Source organism: Dufourea novaeangliae, unplaced genomic scaffold (assembly GCF_001272555.1).
Source record: "Dufourea novaeangliae isolate 0120121106 unplaced genomic scaffold, ASM127255v1 scaffold228, whole genome shotgun sequence".
Taxonomy (NCBI): Eukaryota; Metazoa; Arthropoda; class Insecta; order Hymenoptera; family Halictidae; genus Dufourea; species Dufourea novaeangliae.
In genome coordinates, this window is record NW_015374150.1 from 2,407,611 (window position 1) to 2,428,587 (window position 20,977).

A 20,977-nucleotide genomic window follows, 5' to 3' on the forward strand; every position below is an offset into this window, starting at 1 on the left:
ATGTTGCAGGTGTTACTGTCAGCAGTTTCGAACTAGGGGATCACCAATCTAAGAAAAACCATCAATAGCAACAGTTTCTTACTATATCTTTTCTTTACGATAAATCATGTAAATTTATAATAGATTAACTTGCTTTGAATTTAGTAAACTTGATTTCGATATTTATTACCATGAACTTTATGAAAAGATTTGAAATATACTTAATGCATGGATTACATTTCATGACTCCAGAAACCCTAGATGAAATTGTTCAATAAGAAAACATGTTATAGAATATTTATTCATCGTAAATAATAATAAACTAAATATAATTGTTCCATAATATGTATTTTGATGTTTTATGTTCGGAATATCAAATATATCATATCGTTCGAGAGAATATCTGAATGTTCTTTGTTTATATTAAGTTCAATTAATTATTGGTTCTAGTTCAAATCGATTTAGAAATTTTACAGGAGTATGATGTACAGATATATTCTTTGTATTTATACAGTTAACACTTCAATTCAAAATTTATAATTGAGACGGTGTTACTATGATTTTAATTAAAGACTTCACCCCGCTGTTGTGAAGCAGAAGTTCATGCTTTCGCAATGGCGGAAATGTAACGCTTCATTCAGTATGAGAAAAGTGATTAAGTAATTGTTATACTGAGAACGTTAAAAAAGGGAATTTCAGTAACATATTTCTGAGCTAAAATATCAAAGGGTATCTAATCGCGTTACTAGGTACGCAGTATTATTTTGTTAGTTTTTGTATTAATTTCGCGTTTTGTACAATTTTAAACCTGCCTATATACTTTTATTCTCTCCCTTGGAGTTTTTATGCTATTTGTTTGCACCAGTAAATATTTCTTTATACAAAACAATGTGTATACTATTAAGTTGAAGAACAGATTCAACATATTACTTCTAAGTTTGAATTTTTATCAAATAAAGATTTAACCTTAATTCTTAATAACTAGAACGCCCATTTCATACATTTATATATATCATGGTTGTTAAAACTCAATGGTAAGAAATTTAATAAAGTTCAAAACAGGTTTTTATTTTATTTGGAACCTGATAAAGCCCTGAACAAAGTACAACAAATTTCTTAATTATATCTCTCAAAACATCTGCAGTCCACTTATAGCAGTTAAGATAAAGTTTCTACATTTCTGAAGACAATGATTGATTATGACACAGTTGCATTTGTCTGTTCAGGTCCGATAATAAATGGAAAATGCCTCAAATACCAAAGAAACATCGGAAAGTAAAAAGAGCTACAGTGATCATAAAACGGTCACAATGTTTCAGAAATTATCCCAAATATTTGACTTATAAACCTTGTAAGTTTCCGTAACGAAGGAATTTATGCTCTGAATTTATGACAACATTTTAAGCTAACAATAAAATGTTTTTTATTTTATAGTGTGTGAAAAGTTAAAGAGTAACAACAATTATCTAGCAAAAGCATTGTCTAAAAAAAAACAAGAGTGTAACTTATTATTTACACGAAATGTTAATTTAATTGCAGAGGTACAAGATCTAGGTTCAGCATGTAATAAATGTAATGTAAGTATAATATTGTATATGTAAATGTAACATATTGTACAATATCATCATATTATGTACAAATGTATATTTTAGTCTACAATAGCAAACATTTCAAAAGGTGCTAAGGAAATGCTTAAAATGTTAGTGACAATGTCGGGTTATTTGACAAATATAATTTCCACATGCCAAGAACATATACCACCTGCCAATACAAATCTAAGGATGTCTTATAGTGCTTCTGGAAGTAAGATTTCTTCAATACTACTTTTGATGTTTCATTCATATTTAGTACTACTTTCTAGAATTAAAAATTATTTTAGGAAGGGATTCATATAGGGTGACAACAAATGGTCCAACCAGAGGGGTGGTGAAGCCTATGGTTAGCGGGCACACTATTACAAAACCTACTATTAATTTGAGTAGAATAAATATGCAACATATTAACGAACTCTCAAACTTAAATATAATACCAGAAGTAACAACACCACCAAGAAATCAAGAAACAAATAGTCCAATATCTCCTGTGGCTGTTCCTGTGAGACAGCATAGATATGTATGTTTTTTTTTTAAATTTCCTGTGCAAATTATAAAATTTGAAAAACGAAGCTGTTCCTATTAATATGTTCACAGGACACTGCCCGTACCTGTAGATTGCCAGAAAGACTGACTGTTAGTTCACCAAGATGTAGTGGTATGTTGCATTAATATGACCTACAGTATTAATAATGCTCATGTTATGAATTTAGTTATAGTGTTTTAACATTTACTTGTAGAAGAAAATGAAAGGAGATTAAGCAGACGAAGTAGCAAATATTCTGGGAGAATGTCAAGAAAGAGTTCCAGACAAAAGTCAGATAGATTGTCTGGTAGTAATAGCACAGAATCTAGGATTGAAAATTTTGAACGTATAGGAAGTCCCACAGTAAAACTTAACGATGTTTCAAAATTACTACGAAATTCTCAACGTATTAACATTGGTCGATTGGTTCGTATTTTTTAACAATTTCTTTTTCTTGACATACATTTTAATAATTTAGAAAAATTTATATTATCCGTAGTTAACAGAAAACGGGAACAATCAAAGAACTGTTAATACAGAAAACAGTCGTGATTTGAGTCAAGAGGATTTTCAATCAGATGTTACAATACCACAATCACCTCCATCAGATACTCCAAAAGATAATGATGACAAATCTGTTGAAAATGCAGATACACTATCTGACAGTGCAGTACATGTTTCGGACGAAGATAAAAAAGAAAACCGTAGGACACAAGAAAGTCTTAAATCAGATATGGAGGATCCTCTTGAAGGACCAAGTTGGTTATTCAACAATTCCCGAACATCGCCACACTTCATAAATGAAGCAAAAAAGACTGATAATGCAAACGTTTCTATCAACGACAGTGCGTGTAGTATTTTGAAAGTAGCAAGTACATGTTACGAATCTGATGATGAAACAAGTATGGAAGAGTCGTTGCTGCTTTCAAACAAACGTAGAAATCAGATAAACCATTTTAAAAAAGATAGACAGGTACACGCTAGGAATGAAAATATGAGCTGTCCACAGGATGCAAATAATGAAACGATTTGTAAAACATCTACATCGGCTATTCCGAAAGACATTAATCAAGCTGAACGAAACGTGGAGAGCGATCGAACTAGAAACTTAGCAAACTTCGTTACGCAAAGGCGAGGTTACTTAGTGGAAGAAGATGATGATGATGATTTTACTTTACTGTATACAGCACATCCTCGTAAGATGCATTTTGACATAAATGATTTAAAACTACCCGTCTTAGAAGAGTCTGCATTAAAACCAATAGCTTCAGTTGAACCAGAACCAGAAATTACAACTACACTCCGAAAAATATCTCAAATTTGTCCAATGCCATCTGTTTCAAACAGCAGTGTAGACGAAACCATGTTTAATCAATCCACGGTAAAGTTGCCTTTACCGGTAGATAATGATTACGATAACAAAGATTTAACACAGTCTAAAGATAGGTGTGAGACTTCACGACGGAAGAAGAAAATAAAGAAGACAACTTATAATGATTTGACTGATTTTATTGATAGTACGCCAACAGTTAAAATCCGCGATAGCCGGAAAGATAAAAAGGATAAGCCTGTAAATAAGGATCCAAGTACTGCAAAAGTGGTGTTGGAAAAGTTAAACGAATCTGATGTCAAATCGAGGACACCATCACCCGAAGAGAGGTTGCAGGATTTCAATCAACCCTTGTACGTATTCTAATTTTATCTTAACATATTGCATGTATATATGATCATTATTTGTTTATTTTATTTGTAGAAGTCCTAGCTTTTCGCGAGCGGACAACTCGAGCGATTCAGGGAGTAGTAATGAGAGTACGAGTAGCATTGTGAACCGACTTAGACGAAAAAGAGCACCAAAAAATTTTCGGGAACCCAGTTTGAGAATGTAAGTAATTTCTTGTCTGAAAATTTTAATTAGTTTAATTACACTTAATTATAATAAATTGCAATTAATGCTGATTTTAGGAAATTACGAAGGAACTATTGATAGAAATGTACAACAGTCGTTGATACTTGAGGCACGAATGATTAAACACAGTAACATGAAACTTCTTGTTGTTTTTATAAATTGTAATGTATATAAATTATGGATACGTTTAACGTGAGAAATTTGTTGAATAGACTGTTCTAAGTGGATAAAAATTAAAATAATTTAATTGGCCAACTACTATATGTAAGCCATTCAGACTTGAATCGTTCTGCTTCCATTGTTGCGCACAATTTTATTAAAGCAGACTCTGTTAATTATTTACAGATAATCGCAATGCTTCGACGTAGTCATAGCTTCGATAATTTTAGCTTCCACTTGTAGTATTCTTCGTATGTTGTGCATTTTACCTGTTTTTGTACCCATATCTAATGTTGGAGAAAAATAAACATGAGTTATTTAAATTTTCAATTTTTTTTTACTCTTTCCAATAGATCTACAATACGTACGTTACATAAAGGTAAGAACGGATTATTTTAAGAATTTTTAATTTAATCATTCTATTGGTTGCAAATATCAGTCAAATAAACATTTCAAATACTTAAGCAATGATCAGTAGAAATACTATATTATTTATAAAAATAAGCGAGCGGTACGTGATTTTTATTCGTTTGCATTGTGTTTCAATGAGATTGAGTCGCTTCTCGATAGTTTAATAGTACCTAATTGTTAACGAACATTTAAAGAAAAATACAACGCTGAAGTTACGCACAGATGCATCCGGTTCAATGTTTTTGTTTTGAACGTAATATTCTTTTGGTCGATCAACCAATCCGAGTGATGGACATAGTAAATAGTCTTCATTAACATCGATGCATGGGGTCACGCTGGGTTTCCTAATTGCTAAACATATTACCTGCAGCTTAGTGAGGAACCGGATGCGTTCGAAAACATTTTACCTGAATTAACCGATCGGATGCGTAACCGTAATAAACAGTATAATTACCCTGTGGATGACTAACACCTATTATGATGAATATTTATGTTTCTGTAAACAAGTTACCTGTAAGAGTCTGGAACAAGTGAGGAATCTGAGAAAGATCAAAACAACATTTTGCCGATAATACAAAAAGCATCCCGAAGCAATTCTGTTCAACGTGATACGGTAAGTGCGGTTTAATTAACATTTTGCGATGGTTCAGCCTGAAGAATCCAGTAATAATAATATACTGTATTTTACATAAAAACGTTAACAAATTCAGAGCTTTTCGATTTTTCATTAGATTTAAATTAACACATAACCAAATTCAATCGTACAATTCGATTGAAATAACATCGATTAACGTTGCGAAACATTTTCAATAAGATGCGATCAGTTATGCGGCGAACGCGACCCACATAACACAAAACAGTCGTGGTTTCTATACTAAATTGCAGCTTATTGATACGAATTCGTGAAATTGAGTATTAAGACATTCGTGCGTACAAGTCAAATTTCAAAATACCAAGTGGTTTAATCGTGTATTGGACCTTTGATATGATTTTGAACGTCTCTGATCTTTAAGAAAAAAAGCTCCATTAAATCAATTTATAAACGTCGATGTTTTTAAACGAGTAACGTGAAACGAACTGGACTTGCGTCGGACAGTGCGAAAACGTAAAAACATCGATGGGCGTGGGTGTTGAATAGCAAATCTAAAAAAGACACGGCCAACGTGCTACGGAATCCTAGTGACTGTAAAACATTGCATTCTTTTCGCTGGTACGGTGTTCGATAGGGTTTGTATTATTATATTTTAATTACTCTATTTTTATGGGATTATAGAGCGTTGCTATTTGTTGGCGTTAAAAAATAACAAGCGTGTTAGGAACAAGTAAAAGTTGTCCAGCGTTAACACGCGTACCGGCGTTCAAACTCTCCCTCCACGAAAAGTACGATGCGGCGGCACGCATGCGTCGACCATTTCCTAGTAGCGCCGATTGTCCAGCCAATGGGAGTTGGCGGATGACGCCATCGGTAGCCAATTGGGGGGCGAACCGCTGACGACAAGGCTATTTTTAGGAGACGTGAGTCACGGGATATAAGGCAGTACGTTTAGTTCGATGTTCACAAGTTGTCGAGACATCGTAGCGTGCAGCCGAGTGACGTTCGCGTCGGATGTACGATTACAAACTGTTCTAAAGGTGCACACGCGCAGAACATCACGTTCGTCGGATTGCGTGTCGTGAGTCATTGTTGTGTTGACAGTTGAAGCAGCTCGGTCCCTCGTGTCATCGTCGGCCGATGAAAAACCGAGTTACGGTTCACGTTTTACTCGTGTAGCCGACAAACGCGTAGTAGGCGAACAAAAACGCTTTTGCGTCGCAAGTTTTGGGCCGATATCGCGGGGCGCGATAACATACGCCGACGAGTATCGGGACACGGATTAGTTAGTACGTGGACACGGTAGTTTCGAGTTAGTGTCCCCCAGGCCTCGCATCTGGCGACAGGGAAAGGGAGATTTGGGAAGAGTGTAATAAAAAAGACGCTGTCGTCGTTGAATTTCCGAACTGGTTATGTAACGGTGGTGAAAAAGTATAGACGGGTGTGCTTAAGAGGAAAAACGGTGATAATTGCTGCAGGGAATACAGCGATCAATTTATTGAACGCAACCGATCATCTAAAATACGTGTGTCGAGCGTCGACGGAACCAACAGCACATTGTTCCAGTCGCGCGAGACCAGTGTTGGAAGTTTTGATCGGCACGGCATTTGGTTCTCAACGGCATCGATGGTGCGGAGTTCGACGATGGAGCAGACGTTCTACGAGGACGCGAGCGTCTACGGCGCCGTGAATCGCGAGCACAATGTGGGCCAGTTAAAACGCAATCTCACGCTAGACTTGAACGGATGTCAGAGACAGGGGCCGCAAGCAAAGAGGCCACGATTGGGACCTTTGCCACCAGCACTGAACACTGTCACGCCTATTTTGAGCTCGCCGGATCTGAATATGTTGAAGCTGGGTTCGCCGGAACTGGAGAAGTTCATCATCGCTCAACAGGACAGCCTAGTGACGAATTTACCAACGCCTACGCAGATTTTGTTCCCGAAAACGGTAACCGAGGCGCAGGAACTCTACGCCCGTGGGTTCGTCGATGCTCTGAACGAGCTTCACCATTCGGACAGCTCGCAGGAACCCGGTAGCATTCATGGGGCGACGTATACCACGTTGGAACCACCGAGCAGCGTTCAAAGTACCGAATCGTCGGTTAGCCAGGGTTTGGTACAGATCAAGGATGAGCCGCAGACGGTGCCCAGCGTGTCGAGTTCACCGCCAATGTCACCGATCGACATGGAAAACCAGGAGAGGATCAAGCTCGAGAGGAAGCGTCAGAGGAACCGCGTGGCGGCGTCGAAATGCCGCAGGCGCAAACTGGAGCGCATCTCTAGGCTGGAGGACAAGGTTAAGTTGCTCAAGGGTGAAAACACCGAGCTCAGCGCCGTGGTGCACAGGCTGAAGGAGCACGTGTGCCGGCTAAAGGAGCAGGTGATGGACCACGTGCATTCGGGCTGCCAGATCATGGGCGTGTCCGGCCAATTTTGAATCATAGGCCCAGGGATGAGATTACACTCTTTGACGTTATACGTTTCGTCTGGTGGCTGGTTGTGTGAATCCTGCGAACGTGGTTCCGTACGATACCTGGATTCGAGGAAGTTTCCACGAGGACCACCAGTAGCCCGTGATCAGCCGCGCCTCTGTCCTCTAGAGCTCGTTGTGTTCATCTCGCTGTTTTGGATTTGTCTCTTCTTCGTCGTTTCCTGGAAAAAAGAGGGAAGAGACACGGTGATGTGTAACGGCGGCGAGAAAATGGCAGAGTGCCTTGGTGTTCTCGAAGGAATACGAGACAACGATGAGATTAATATGAATCTTCACGTCTCTCTGCGGTGTGGCTGCGCTGTACGCACGTGAAACGTATTGCGTTCACGCCTGAGGGCGGCGATGCGAATAAGGGGGAAAGAGCGGTGCAGGGAGGAGAACAGAAGAGATCCGAGGAGTGGGTGAAGAGAAGACGTGTGTGTGGAAGGGGTCAGGAGAGAAAGAGAGGGAGGAGATGGAGAAAAAGGAGAGTGGGTGGGACCGCGCGGTGAAGAGGGAGAGAGGAGCCTTGCGGCGCGCGCGGCCATTTTGGAGAACCGCGAGTACTGGCGGGAGATTCAAATCTCCGTTCCACCTAGAAATTTTCCATTTTGTGTTAGATTCGCTGAGGGAAACAATTGTCGACGACAGGTGAGGGTCTCCACCCCGTCGTTAATTTTCTTCTGTTCCCGAAAGTGTTTCCCTCCGCTCGAGAACAATACCTCTTTGCATTCTTTGTAATCGATCCCGCGGAGATCGTTGTGATCGCTCTTGCGTCGTTTTTTCTATAACGAATACGCGCACGCGCACTTACTAGTTCGTAAGATTGACTACTCGTCGTTATCGCGGAATCTTCCGATTCGCTTTCTTTAATATTTTTTTCCTTATCGTTTCTTATTCTTCTTAGGAGTTTTATAATATCGAGCGATCGGGAACGATCCTCGATGGGTCCGGGATTTCGTGGCAATCCGCGATCGGAAACGATTGAAAAAATAAAAAAATATCTTTTTTATACTCTTGCGTCCGCGAACTCGGAAACGATCGTGTGCGCGCACGCGCTTTTCTTCTCTTTGAATGAAGTGTCGATTTTTTCGTTCAATCAAAAGGAACAGCTTCTTTCAAAGGACTCGTAGGATGTGTGTATATAACGCTATATACGGTATTCACGCGCAGAGTAACAATTAATAGGCTAAGGAACGATTCGGAAGGGACGGATGTGCGTCGAGTGTGTGTACACATGTGTAACAGGACGAAACACAAAATAACAAAAGTGCTTTCTGCAATCGGAATCTTTGGTGCGAATTACGCGAATCAAATGGGGAGAGTACTAATTGTTAGACTAACACACGGTGCTGTAAAAGAATTACTCGTAAACATCTACGTCTGTATAAATTTCGTTAATACTATAAGAGATTTGTTTTCTTTTTCTTTTTATCCAAAACATGACACACGCGAGCTTACGGAAATTCTTCGATATAGTTTCGACCAACGATTTCTCGATTTCAGTCGTTTAACACCGCTTGTTTTTCTTTTCATTTTTAAAGAGAGAACTACCATTGTTTTAAGGCTGTACAAATAGAGAATAGGTGTCAGGGAGCAGTTGTCGGCGTTGAAATCACCGTCAGAGACCATCTTTTCGCGTTTAGATGCGATGTATGTGTGTGTGTGTGCGTGCCAGTAGTTCAATCGCTGAACTGTGTGTTCTTGTATAAAATTTTATAGAGCGAAAAATGGTAAAAGCTGTTTCAAGCTTTCTGTTAACGCGTTGCATCGTATTTAAACCAACCACAACTCTCGGCGAAAGGAGGATTCCCCCGGGAATCCTTTCCTTTTTAGCTTTTCAAGCTGGAGACTGGTGTGTAACAAGTCCCCCTCGGTTCCTCGACATCTCAGTGTGTCTTGGAACCTTTTCTTATTTTCGTTTTTTTCTCTTTTATCGTCATATGTGCATCTAGTCTTGTCCAGTATGCCCTCGTAACTTATGCACATTGCGTACTGCGTTGCGGATCTGCATAAAATATACATACAAGTGCAACCCAGGGAGACATCGATTGTGTTACCACGTGCGCAACGACGAAGCTGCATTTAAAAGGCATAAATGCGTATAGAGGATCGGATTTTTAAGCTTAATACACACATACACACACGCAGTGTGTGTTGAACATCGAACGAGCGACTCTATTTCTCTCTGTTTTTTATTTTAACGTTTGTATTTACCTTACACGTTCTCTTTCGGTTTAATCGTGAACAAGCGCGTGGTAACAAAATCGCCGCGCAGCGTTACCGTTGTGCCATTACGCAAGGAACCGTTGTATTAAAAAAACAAAAGAAGAAAAAAGTTTTCCCTCGGAGTGTCGCAACAGATTTTGGGCTGTTTACAAATGGCGAAGATCACGGAATTACACACGGCGATCAGCAATAAAGTTTCCACGCGACATTAGAAGAAACTCGAACGAGCAATAATCCAGCGATCGTGTTGTGTTTCTTCGTACTTTTTTGTAAAATAAATATCTTGTTGATCGCGATCGATAATTTCAGGTTTCGAATTTTTTTTTTTTTTTTTTTTTCGAAAAATCAAGTAGTATGTACCTTGTTCACGATGTGTTACGTAACTATCGGGTACGAAAATTCGAAATTCACCAATGAGGTGTGGCTCGATAACGTGCGCTCACGAATACATACATAATCTTTGGAACAAAGTGTAAAAATTTTCATAAACCCGAGGAAACATTATCCGCATGGATTGCGCTCGGTAAATGAAACCGTTAATAACAAAGAAAGTATTTTGCTAACTGTTGTGATCCTCCGTTACTTTTTTCTATTCTTTTTGTTTTTAATACAGAACTCGTTTAACACAAGGTGTAGTAGGTTTAATCTTAGGTACAATAGGCGGACTTAGATGATTCGCCGTCGGGAGATTGCAATTTAATGGAGGAAAAGAAATTTCTATTTTTTCGATACACAGTAAAGAGGGGGGAGGGGTGTAGCGTTGGAACAGTCTTTGGCGCGACATCACGCAGAGGAAACCTTTTTTTTGTTTGTTAAAAAGATATTAATTTCATACTATTCTCTTACCATTTAATCGAATCGTTTCGAATCGAAGAAAAATTCCCAAAATGCCCATCAACGGAATTCTCAACAGTGTTCCCCTGTTTCATGTTCTTTCATTTCTTTCTATTTTTTACTCACGACTTTCGACACACGATTTGACAATTGTAACATTGTAATTTATTTCTCTTAAGATAAGCGTGCTCTTCGTTTTCTCTTGCTTCGTTTTTTTTTCTCCTCTTTTTTTTAATTTATTGTGACGATCACCCACGCTGGTAGGACAGCGCGTTCCCTCGAATAAAAAGGTCTCTTCAGCGGTTACAGCGTTTCTAGTACGATTCAGGTGGACAGAGAGAGCAGCTTCTGAGAACCATTTTCTTTTTTTCAAAGTTCTTACAGCGTTGTATGTATATACCTTTTTTACCAAGTAATAACAAAAAAAATCGCATAGTCGGTGATTCCGAAGATCCCGCCCGCCTCCACTTTTTGTTCGCGCGCAGTGGGTTCTCTCTGGTCGTTTCGTTCGTTTCTCGAAACGAATTGAACAAAGGAACAAAAAAATGAAAAAAACAAAAAATAGAAAAAATTGCGCACGGGGATCGGACGAACGCCGAAACGTTATTTTAAAATCCGGATCTTTTTAGCGAATAGGATGCGAAGGACAAAATGAAAACGTGATCGAAAGCGATTTATATGTATAATGAATGCCAGTTTAAAGGAAGCGAGCGAGAAAAGCGGCGGCACAAAAACGTATGAAAGTAAAGGAAACCACAATGTGATTTAGCGTGTAAGTGAAAACCCCGTTAGAGTATATATATAGATTATATATAAGAAAACCCCGTTAGAGTATATATATGGATTATATATATATATATATATATATATATATATATATATATATATATATATATATATATATATAGTGGTACGGTGACGACGACACAAAGATAAGCACCGCATATATAGAGTTATGTATAACCCTATACATGAGAGTAAATATTACTATATTATAATGTAAATTATATATGTATAAATATGTATGTATGTATATATATTTACACATATATATGTTATATATATATATATATTGTCTACCGACTAGAGCGGAAAATCTTTTTTTACGAATAATTTTATTTTTGAATGAAATACGATGAAAAATAAAATTTCATTATATTGAACTTACAGCAGCGAATGTGTTCTTTTTCGAACTATATCCCTATTTACATTCACTGTTGAAACTAATGACAGTCTAACCGTATCGTTTATTCCGTTTGATTTTTCAATCTTGAAAACGGTTATTTCAACATGTGTTTTTGCCTTTTAAGCTCGTGCGTCACCACGAAAACACAGGGAACGCGTGTGTCCCTCGAGAAAGAGAGGGAGCGATACGTTCTCGAAGAGAAGAACCCGGAATTCCAGCTTGAACTCGTATCCCATCCGTGCACCGCGTTAATTATCGCAATTGGCTAATTGGCTCAATTGGGAAAGTTCTCGGTACGAATTAAGGATCGGCGCTGGCTGGCGATCGTAAATTTTTACAAGTCGTTTAAAGTCGATTCGAGGGCTCGTTTAGATCATCTTTTTTTTTTCCCCCGGAACACGGTTCGTTTTGCGGAGTACACTAAATCTCTCGACAAATAGCCAGTAGAAGAGGAATCTTGTTCGAACAAAATGTTTTCCAATATTCCTTGGTTCGTCGAGAATTCGTGAAATTATAGTTGTCTATATTTGTGAGATAATATCTAGAATGTCTCGAGTTTAAATGGGGCTGTAATTAGCTGGACCATTGTCCAATTTCTATACCTGCTGTATTTGTTCGTTACACGTGGACATTCCCACAATGATGAAACGATCTCGTGGTAAAGAGGGACCCCCGAATCGTGCGTTAATCCATTCGCTGAAAATTAGTAGTTTATTAAACCATAATATTATACATACACAGTTTATATGTAAACAGATTTATAAATGCTCCAGGTAGGCATTCATAGCTCCCCTTGCCATTCACGCTTAACACTATGACATACTTGTTCTGATATGGGTGCAATGCACCTGGGAAAATGTTTGAGCAACTCTCTATGATGTCCAGGTTACTCCTCAAAGTTTACTTCTTCAAGGTATACTTGTTCTGGTAATCCAATCGTAGCAGTACAGTAAATCCTCGATGAGTGTTCGAAGACTCTGCAAGGACAGAAAGAAGTCCACAGATGTAACCCCGCTTTTTAATGAGGTTTAGTACAGTAATCAAGCTTGGAATTCTGAAGCCAATGATATTTGTTTCAGCCACGTATGGCCATTAGTTTATAAAATATTTAATGTTCAGTGCCTAGGACCCTTCGAACATTCATCCAGGATTTACTGTACTTATAAATAACAATACTGAAAAAGAGCATTCGCTGAAAAATCCTAGTAAGTAGTAGTAAGTAAAACACAGGGCACAATTATCTCTGAAATTGTATTTATTTTCGTCGCAATTTCGCTGTTCGTGCGAAAGTCACGATGTCTCTACTGTTCCCCAATTACCCCGTTTTTACGAGCGCTCAGGATTAGTCCCCGTGCAACCACGATTCTCGCGACCAGGCTTGTATATGTGTGGTGTATCGCCGGCGTTTACATTAAACTATCGAGTTATTTTTACGCGTCGAGGACGTTGAGCGCGCGAAACAAAGCCGTTCGAATCTGGATATCGCAAGAAGAGAATGTAGGAAGACGGATCGCCGTGCGCGCGACCCTGAGTGTTGTTCCACCGTGAACAAAGATTTCGTCTCGGAGATGAGTCTGAAAAACCTTTAAAAGAGTTTTAATGAGTCTTAAACAAAGGTACAAAAAAAAAAAGAAGAAGAAGAGGCAGGATCGTCAATGTAAACTTGTGCATTAATAATAACCCAACCGCAGAAGGCTTCTTTTTATCAGACGGCTTAGAGCCCCGGCCAAAGCTATCCATCTTCATACATCTCTCGAACGCGATGTACCGAACGTCGCGCATAAGTAAATACATTGGAATATGAAAAATGATCGTGTAACTGTCCGGTATTCATGAATAATTCACGGCGATCTATCTTGCGTTTTCGTATTTTTCGCTCGTCACATTGATTGAAGGCTCTCGAATTTGTTATTAGAAAGACCGCCTTAGAAATTCCGGTATAATAATAATATTTATTTATTTATAAACAAGTTATGAAACTTTTGGTATAATATATAATGTATATACGGAAGTCTAGAGGACAAATGAAAAGTTTAGATATACAATAATGCGTAATGGATATACCAGAATTTACAAAAATTTATAGTACTATTCAAAATTTAACGAAGATCTCTGCAGGACTGTACAAAGAATTACAAAGATGAACAGGAAAAAAGGAAGAAAAAAATGTTCTTATATTGGTTCCAGGTAACATGTTTTCCGTTCCCTTTTTAAAAAAACCTCGTTCAGGTCCATCCCCTCCCCCTACGAGGCTTCGACATTGAGTCTCACGCGAGTTTCCCGTTCGTTGAATACGTCGATCCCATCGAGTTTAGACTCGCAGAATGTTTGTTTTTTATATTGGATTTCTCGAGAGGCGGATATCAACGAGTTTATCGTTGGCATTACATATCTCGCATGTTATCGCACCGCCCCGTATCGGACGTAAGTTATCGCTCGAAGAAAAGCAAATACCAGATCCTTTCGAAGCTTATATCGTTAATACGTGAAAATTTCGTTTTCCTTATCCCCTTGTAGATAAGAATTGTATTTTGAAAGAATTTTACCAATTGAATGGTACCTCGAGATATATCGTCGGGCTGTCTTACCTCGATTAGATCGCAAAGTCGCGACAGTTAATACGAGGACCGATTCGAAATCGAAGGAAATCAGGACTGTAGTGGGCCTCTGTCTCTCTTTCTCACCTAGTCGTCGTCCTTGCATTTTTATTTAACCATCCACCGGGCACGCGAGTCAACCCGTGAAGTAACCCGCGGCAACAGTCAAGAACAGTTGCCAACGGGCACCGCATAATTTCCACGAACTCCACACGGCCGACCCCGTTCTCTAATTGATCGATCTTTAATTAACTCGCCGCGATCCCGCGATGTATGGCGATTATCCTGGGGCTGAGACCGATCGTACGGCAGGAAACTGAGGTGTACCAAGGGAGAGGGGGGGGGGGACCATGGGCCTTGTGTCGGCAACGTTGTTCGCCGCGAGACGCAGAGAAAAGAGGGAACAGGAGACGTTGGTTCCATCTCCGTCCTTTTCTTCCTCCTCTTTTTTTTTCTCTCTCTCCCCTCCATTTACCTTGGCTTCGGTGGAATGTAAGAGATAAGTGGACGTGGACAACAGGAAAGGTTTCTTTTTTTTCTTTAATGGAAATACCGTGTATGTATGTACACACGTGGTAGTGTGGTGTGTTCCCCCCCGACGATCGTCACAGGTGCGCGAAAAAGCTGTCCCCCTTGCGGTCCCCCGCAACGGAGGAAGGATCGTCGTGTCCGCCGCACCACTTGCATCCATCCTGTAGCGTGTGTGTAGTTCGCTATTTTTTTTCGGCGTAGTACCCCTCGACGCGATCATCCAGAGATCGCGTTTGGTGAATGATTTCTCACACGAGATTTCAATTCCGTGGGATGACCGTGAAATTAGACGTAGCTACGGGTAATAATATACGTACGTTTCGTGTGACGGTGTTTTCTGGTTCGCGGAAAAAACTGGGTGGGAGGGGGAGGGGGGGAGGGCGTAATTACGAGAGTAAAATTGCATTGAAACTGCATGCCGTCGCATTAAGCGTATCTATGCGCATGCATAAACAGAGCGGAGGCCTCGCCAAGAGTTGTCCTGCATAGGACAAAGCGCGGGAATGCCGCAATTACGCGGAAAAAGATCTATAAATACACGGTGCACCAGTTGCGCTAAATCATCGGTTCCCGCAGATTTTTTTCTGCGTTTCCCATCGATGGCGCCTTTAGCCCTTTGACTGTGGAGGCTCTTTAGGTATAAACGCTTTCTATCGACGGAATATATATTTTTTCACGTACTCGATCCTTATCGAGGTATCGATTAAAGAAAAAAAAGAATATTTAAAGTCTGAAAAAAAGAAATAAGATTTCTTTAGTGTCGTTGTTAAGGTACGTATAAGAACATAAGCTACAGTAAAGGTTCCATGAGAGTTTGATAGGAAGTTCCTCGAGAGTTTCTACTTCATCCCCATCAGAAGGGGGAGGGGCGTGGATCCTGTCAAGCACATAATTTAAACTTTTTGAAGGTTACTCGGGAGGGTGATCTTGATAATATATGTCAAGATCAGAATCATCGGATTTTCCGTAAATGGTAAACATTAGAAAAAAACGATGGTACAAATTATCGCGAACACCCTGTATATATGCATCTATAGTACTCAGAGGGTTAACTAGTCCCCGTAAGAGAGACACACAGGTATCAAGAGTATGTATTTCGTATCCATAATGAGCCGAGGTAGGTCGCGAGTCTGTCCCGGTGAAAATATACAAACGCGTTTTACGATTCCTCCTTAACGATAACGATGGACCCTTCGGTAAATTCCATAATGGCCACCGTAAGGTCTGGGTCCTAATGTTGTTCCAGATGTTATTTCAGTGGTTCCGACGTAGTTACCGCGTATACGTATACGGACGGTTGCAGAGTTCACAGTTGAAGCGTGTTATTCCAACTCCGAATGGATACATACATACTTCTAATTTACATAAGGTAAATGTTCCAATTACTGCCAGTGTCCCCGGATACTATCATTTTATTTATTTTACTTAATTAAAAAACGTGACCTATAAAGAATTGTAACAATAAGAATTTATAAGAGCTTTTGTATTACGTCGGGACTTTGATTTACGTAAAAACAAAGAAATACACGTTTGTAAAATGAAAGTGTAAGTGATAGGGAAATCGTACTAAGAACAGAGCCGTAATTTTACTATTTAACCTATGTATCTAGTGTATAAAATGAATAGTTAAAGTATGTAAGAATTACTTTAATTTTTTAGGGTTGCAGTTACGGGGACATTGGGGTTGCTCGTTGATTTTACTTAATTATCAATTAATCCTTCATATTTAATGTATGAAACTATATTTTTTTAGCAGAAGAGATTTAAGAGAGAACCTATCCTATTTTATTTTTTCTCCTCAAAGACGGAACGAATATCGTCGAGTACTTTTACATCGAGAACAGCCCAGGGAATAATCGAGTGTAGTATTCAGTATTACAGCAGCTTTGTACCACGGGGGGGGGGGGGGGGGGGGAGCATACTCTACAGAAAAACTTGAAACGATCGAAGAGATTAATGCGCTGACCGGAGCCTCCGCGTCGAGATCCAACGTATGTGTGTGTGTGTAATGATCAAAATCATTTATATGAAAGCAGTGTTACAGGCTGCGGTAAATACAAATCGCACCAGGGATGCGTACGCTCTCATAATGTGTGTGTTTTGTGTACGTGTGTGCAGGCGTCAGTTGGGTGCGCTATCGAGAGTCAGAAGAAAAAGATATCGTTATGCAATACACCAACAGAACCGCGATTCATTAGTGCCCGCGAGTCCGGTTTCGTGCGAGGAAACACGAGCAGGCAGAAATAGCCTTGCCCGGTGAAACGGGTGTTTGTGCCTGGTGGGCCGGTGTGGTGGTGGCGGCCCACCGGTTGCAGGAAAAACACAATAACCGTTGAAATTTCTTCGAGCTGGTTTTTTATCGACCGTACCGCTAACACATATTTATATATTTATATATTATTCCTATATTAGAATATACAAATAAAATTAAAGTCCAGTCCTTCGTGTGCGAGTGAAAACCAACAGCTACCATACACACACACACACACACACACACACATGTGCGCATTATCGCGAGGAGATATCGTGGAACACAGCTGGCGAGGCGGATCGGCGATGCTTTTATTTTCATTCCCCTATTTCCCATTCCCGCGATATCGTTTTTCACGTGGCCCGCGAATGGTGGTGGTAGTCAACACACGCGACTCTACGTGTCAAGAAAATTAAATATTCCTCGGTACACCAGCACACGTTCCGTAAGGGTTAATAATTTCAATGGAAAGAAATGAAAAATAGAGGAATATATAACCTAGCAGCGGGATTCAAGGATACAGGAGTGTGCGCGCGAGCGAACGTTTGAATAACGAGATACAATACGGGTGGACGGAATTCGCGATAATAACGTTTCGTTCCCCGGTTAGTTGCATACCGAGCGAGCGTTCACGGCCTATGTACGGGTATATCTGTTAGATCGTCCTCGGAGTTGTTTTTTTCTCTTCTCCATCTTGGTAAAGTGTGCTTCGCCAATGGCTAAACTTGCCGTCTGGTTAAGGAGATCTAGACGCCTCTCAACCTTCTCGGGGTATTTCGAAGTCGCGACCTTCGTAACGAATTATCCCGAGGAGGAGGCTGAGAGAGAGAAAGAGAGAGACCGCTTCGCGCGTAATCGAACTCGATCTAGATTAATTGGAACTCAGGATCGTTCGAGTAAACGCTTACGAAGAACTCGAATCGGTGTCGATCAGATTCCACCGTCCGCCTGTGTATCAATCATACGGAAAACTTTTCGTAGAGACATACCAGAATCGGGGGTTCGATGGACCTCTTTTATGGGACACGTGAAATGACGAACGATCGGTAGAGATGGGATAAAGTATATTACATGTAGTCTGCATGATGTAGATTCGAATTTAACTAGATAGGTTCTGTATCATATCATTCGTTCTATATCATATCACGTGGAAAACTTTTCACAGCGATACCACAATCGGGGTTCGATGGATATCTTTCCACACGTGAAATTCCGTACAATCGAACTCGTATTGTACCTTCCATTTCTGATAAGTTTTCCAAGCTTTCCCTGGATTTTCTCGGGATATCGTTCCTGTTGGGAACAGAGGCAGGGAAATATGGTCGAGAGCCGTCGTGGGATAAGTAGGCCAACCGAGGCGGCAATGGCTTTGTGATGCAGATAACTCGCGGCTAATGTAAATGCACGCACGCACTCACTCACGCACGCGATGCAATCGTGATGTGTGTGTGTGTGTGTGTGTGTGTTGCATTAGTTGAGAATACGTGTGTGCGAGACGAACGATGGAATGCGCGGGTAAACAAAGAGCACGCGCGAGTACAGGCGATTTCACGGTAGAGTATCGCGAATTGAGTCTTTCCGATCGATTCTCTTTTCTTCTTCTCTTTTTTCCTCTCTTTTCTTTTGTTTCCCCGCCATGGGTGGAATCCTTGATACACGCTTGGAATCGAGTCAAAGAGACATCACAGATGCGCTCCGCAAGGATTGCGCAATACGCTTTGTGGAACGAAGACCGTTTCTTCCACGCTATCGGAGACGGATCGTACGGGTAAATTGAATCTCTCGGAATTAAAGGGGAGTCGCCCATTCGTATTGTTCGTGATGCCCGCGATCTTCTGGAAGAAAACTATTTCTGCAATTTTTTTATTGCCACACTACATACACAGTCAGTATACACTTCTATGATTTTGAATGACTAGACTGGGGATTTTATACATTTATAGTTTATAGGTGTCTGTGGAATACAATAATGGACGATAAATAAAATATATCATTGTTTTGTCATAGGGTTCTCCGCGGCACAAGTTTTGTGTTCCCTGTTATTCGAGACGATAAGATTATATACAGTACAGTGCGCCGATAACGGATAAGCCGGGTTGTTGTATAATTGTCGACGACGAGTGATTGGAAAGCGAACGCGACGGGTCCCCTTGTTGTCGGGGATCACTTTAAATAACAGACCCGAGAGTTTCAAGCCCGTTGTCGCATTAGCATTCCCCATCGGGGAGAGAACAACAATGACATGGAACTATGTAAAAATTAGATTCTACGGTTCTCGGAAGTCTGACACGGCTATAAACAATATTTCGCAACCCGTCGAGCCGCTGGACGTAAAAGAACGACGATGCCACGAGAATAAGCGAGATAATCGGTATTCGTTCGAACGCCTCGAGAAGATACAAGGCAATATAATCCTATTGTTAATAACACGCATAGAATAATACCCAGCTGCAGCTATCGAAAAGTGTCGTTTTGCTCGGCGTTGTAATAGCCCACTAGGTCAGTGGTGTATATTCCATTATCCCCGGACAAGAATTATGGTATTATTATCGTTGCTACTTACACACGTACAATAGGCATATATCCAGTCGTTGGGTTTTAACGACTAATCTGCGGCCTTTAAGACCGCTTTACACCAACACGACCGAACGACACGCGGTCTCGGACGACGGTATTCGCGATTCAATGTAGATTTCCTTTGTCTCCCCGTGATACCGTGGGTACAGAGGCTCTTCTGGCAGAGGAATGTTCGTGTTAAACATTCACTAAACATTCGAGATTTAAATTCAATTCAATTGAAATCAATCGAATTCTAAATCAAATTTCAATTTCACCGGGTTGTGCTTATTGTAGCCTCTAATATCACTTCTTTAATTCCACCTTTATTACTGTAATAACGTTTCTGTCAATTTTGCTAGAGAATATCTGAAACCGCGTATTAATTTGTACTGTTTAATCCTCGGAGACCACATCAGTGGGAATTCGCATTAGCGAAATATCGTTTCGTCTGTAACATTCTATCTGGCCGGCATAATAGTATGCAAAATTTTCATAGTTAAAATCTGACTGTTAATAAGGAAATTTTACAGTAAATAGTATGTTACGAGTTCAATTATTGCTTTGTTCGTAACCCTTTAGGTGTTTTAAATATTAATGAGTTAAAATTACGAGTATGTCTTACCTAAATTTTATTTTAAATAGTAAATGCAAATTTTCGCCATCTTTTCATGACGAGTATACTCGACGTAAACGTCGAAAGGGTTACTTATCGAAAACAGAAAATCTCACCTCGCACTAATGGTGATGTTTACGTACACTGAGGGTGGACCATGGTGTTTGAGGGTTAATGCGCACCCCCTGAAAACGTGCAACCATGAAAACGATGTTCTCCTTATCGAGGAAAACGCGACATCCGGACAAGTGTACGTCTCACGAAAGAATGATATATTCGTATGGAAATTCCATATCGTGGGTGCATAATGCGCGTCCTGTTGTATGCTGATTGGTATACGGTGATCGCCGATGTCCGAAATATATACCTATATGTATACACAATATGAAAGTAGGCTTCCAATTTTCTTATGCTAATCCGTACGGCCTCCATTCAAAGGAATTCCTTTTCTGAAACGGTGTGTCGTTGTCCACGGCCGAGAGATGCGGTTAATTCGTTTCACGTTCGTGCATTTGCAACGAGCACTGGGGGGAAGGTGGA

The 20,977-nt window shown here is 40.1% G+C and overlaps 2 protein-coding genes across 2 annotated transcripts; both read left to right on the top strand.

The window, feature by feature from the left end:
• Positions 1-690: 690 nt before the first annotated feature.
• Positions 691-4,465, top strand: LOC107191525. Its single transcript, XM_015580587.1, has 10 exons — positions 691-728; positions 1,206-1,330; positions 1,414-1,556; positions 1,632-1,782; positions 1,859-2,091; positions 2,169-2,229; positions 2,312-2,523; positions 2,597-3,780; positions 3,851-3,979; positions 4,060-4,465. The coding sequence occupies exons 2-10, from the start codon at positions 1,225-1,227 to the stop codon at positions 4,079-4,081; spliced, it is 2,241 nt and encodes a 746-aa protein (XP_015436073.1). The 5' UTR covers positions 691-728; positions 1,206-1,224; the 3' UTR covers positions 4,082-4,465.
• Positions 4,466-6,533: 2,068 nt separating this feature from the next.
• On the top strand, positions 6,534-7,604 carry LOC107191700 (transcription factor AP-1). Its single transcript, XM_015580798.1, has one exon. It carries the CDS (start codon positions 6,792-6,794, stop codon positions 7,602-7,604), a length of 813 nt encoding a protein of 270 aa, XP_015436284.1. The 5' UTR covers positions 6,534-6,791.
• Positions 7,605-20,977: the final 13,373 nt, after the last annotated feature.

Excerpts from the sequence above, each read along its gene's own strand:
- LOC107191525 (XM_015580587.1), top strand. The coding sequence starts at position 1,225 with ATGCCTCAAATACCAAAGAAACATCGGAAAGTAAAAAGAGCTACAGTG. Across the intron at positions 1,557-1,631 it reads CAGCATGTAATAAATGTAAT|TCTACAATAGCAAACATTTC; the intron begins GTAAGTATAATA and ends TGTATATTTTAG. Across the intron at positions 2,092-2,168 it reads CTGTGAGACAGCATAGATAT|GACACTGCCCGTACCTGTAG; the intron begins GTATGTTTTTTT and ends ATATGTTCACAG.
- LOC107191700 (XM_015580798.1), top strand. The coding sequence starts at position 6,792 with ATGGTGCGGAGTTCGACGATGGAGCAGACGTTCTACGAGGACGCGAGC.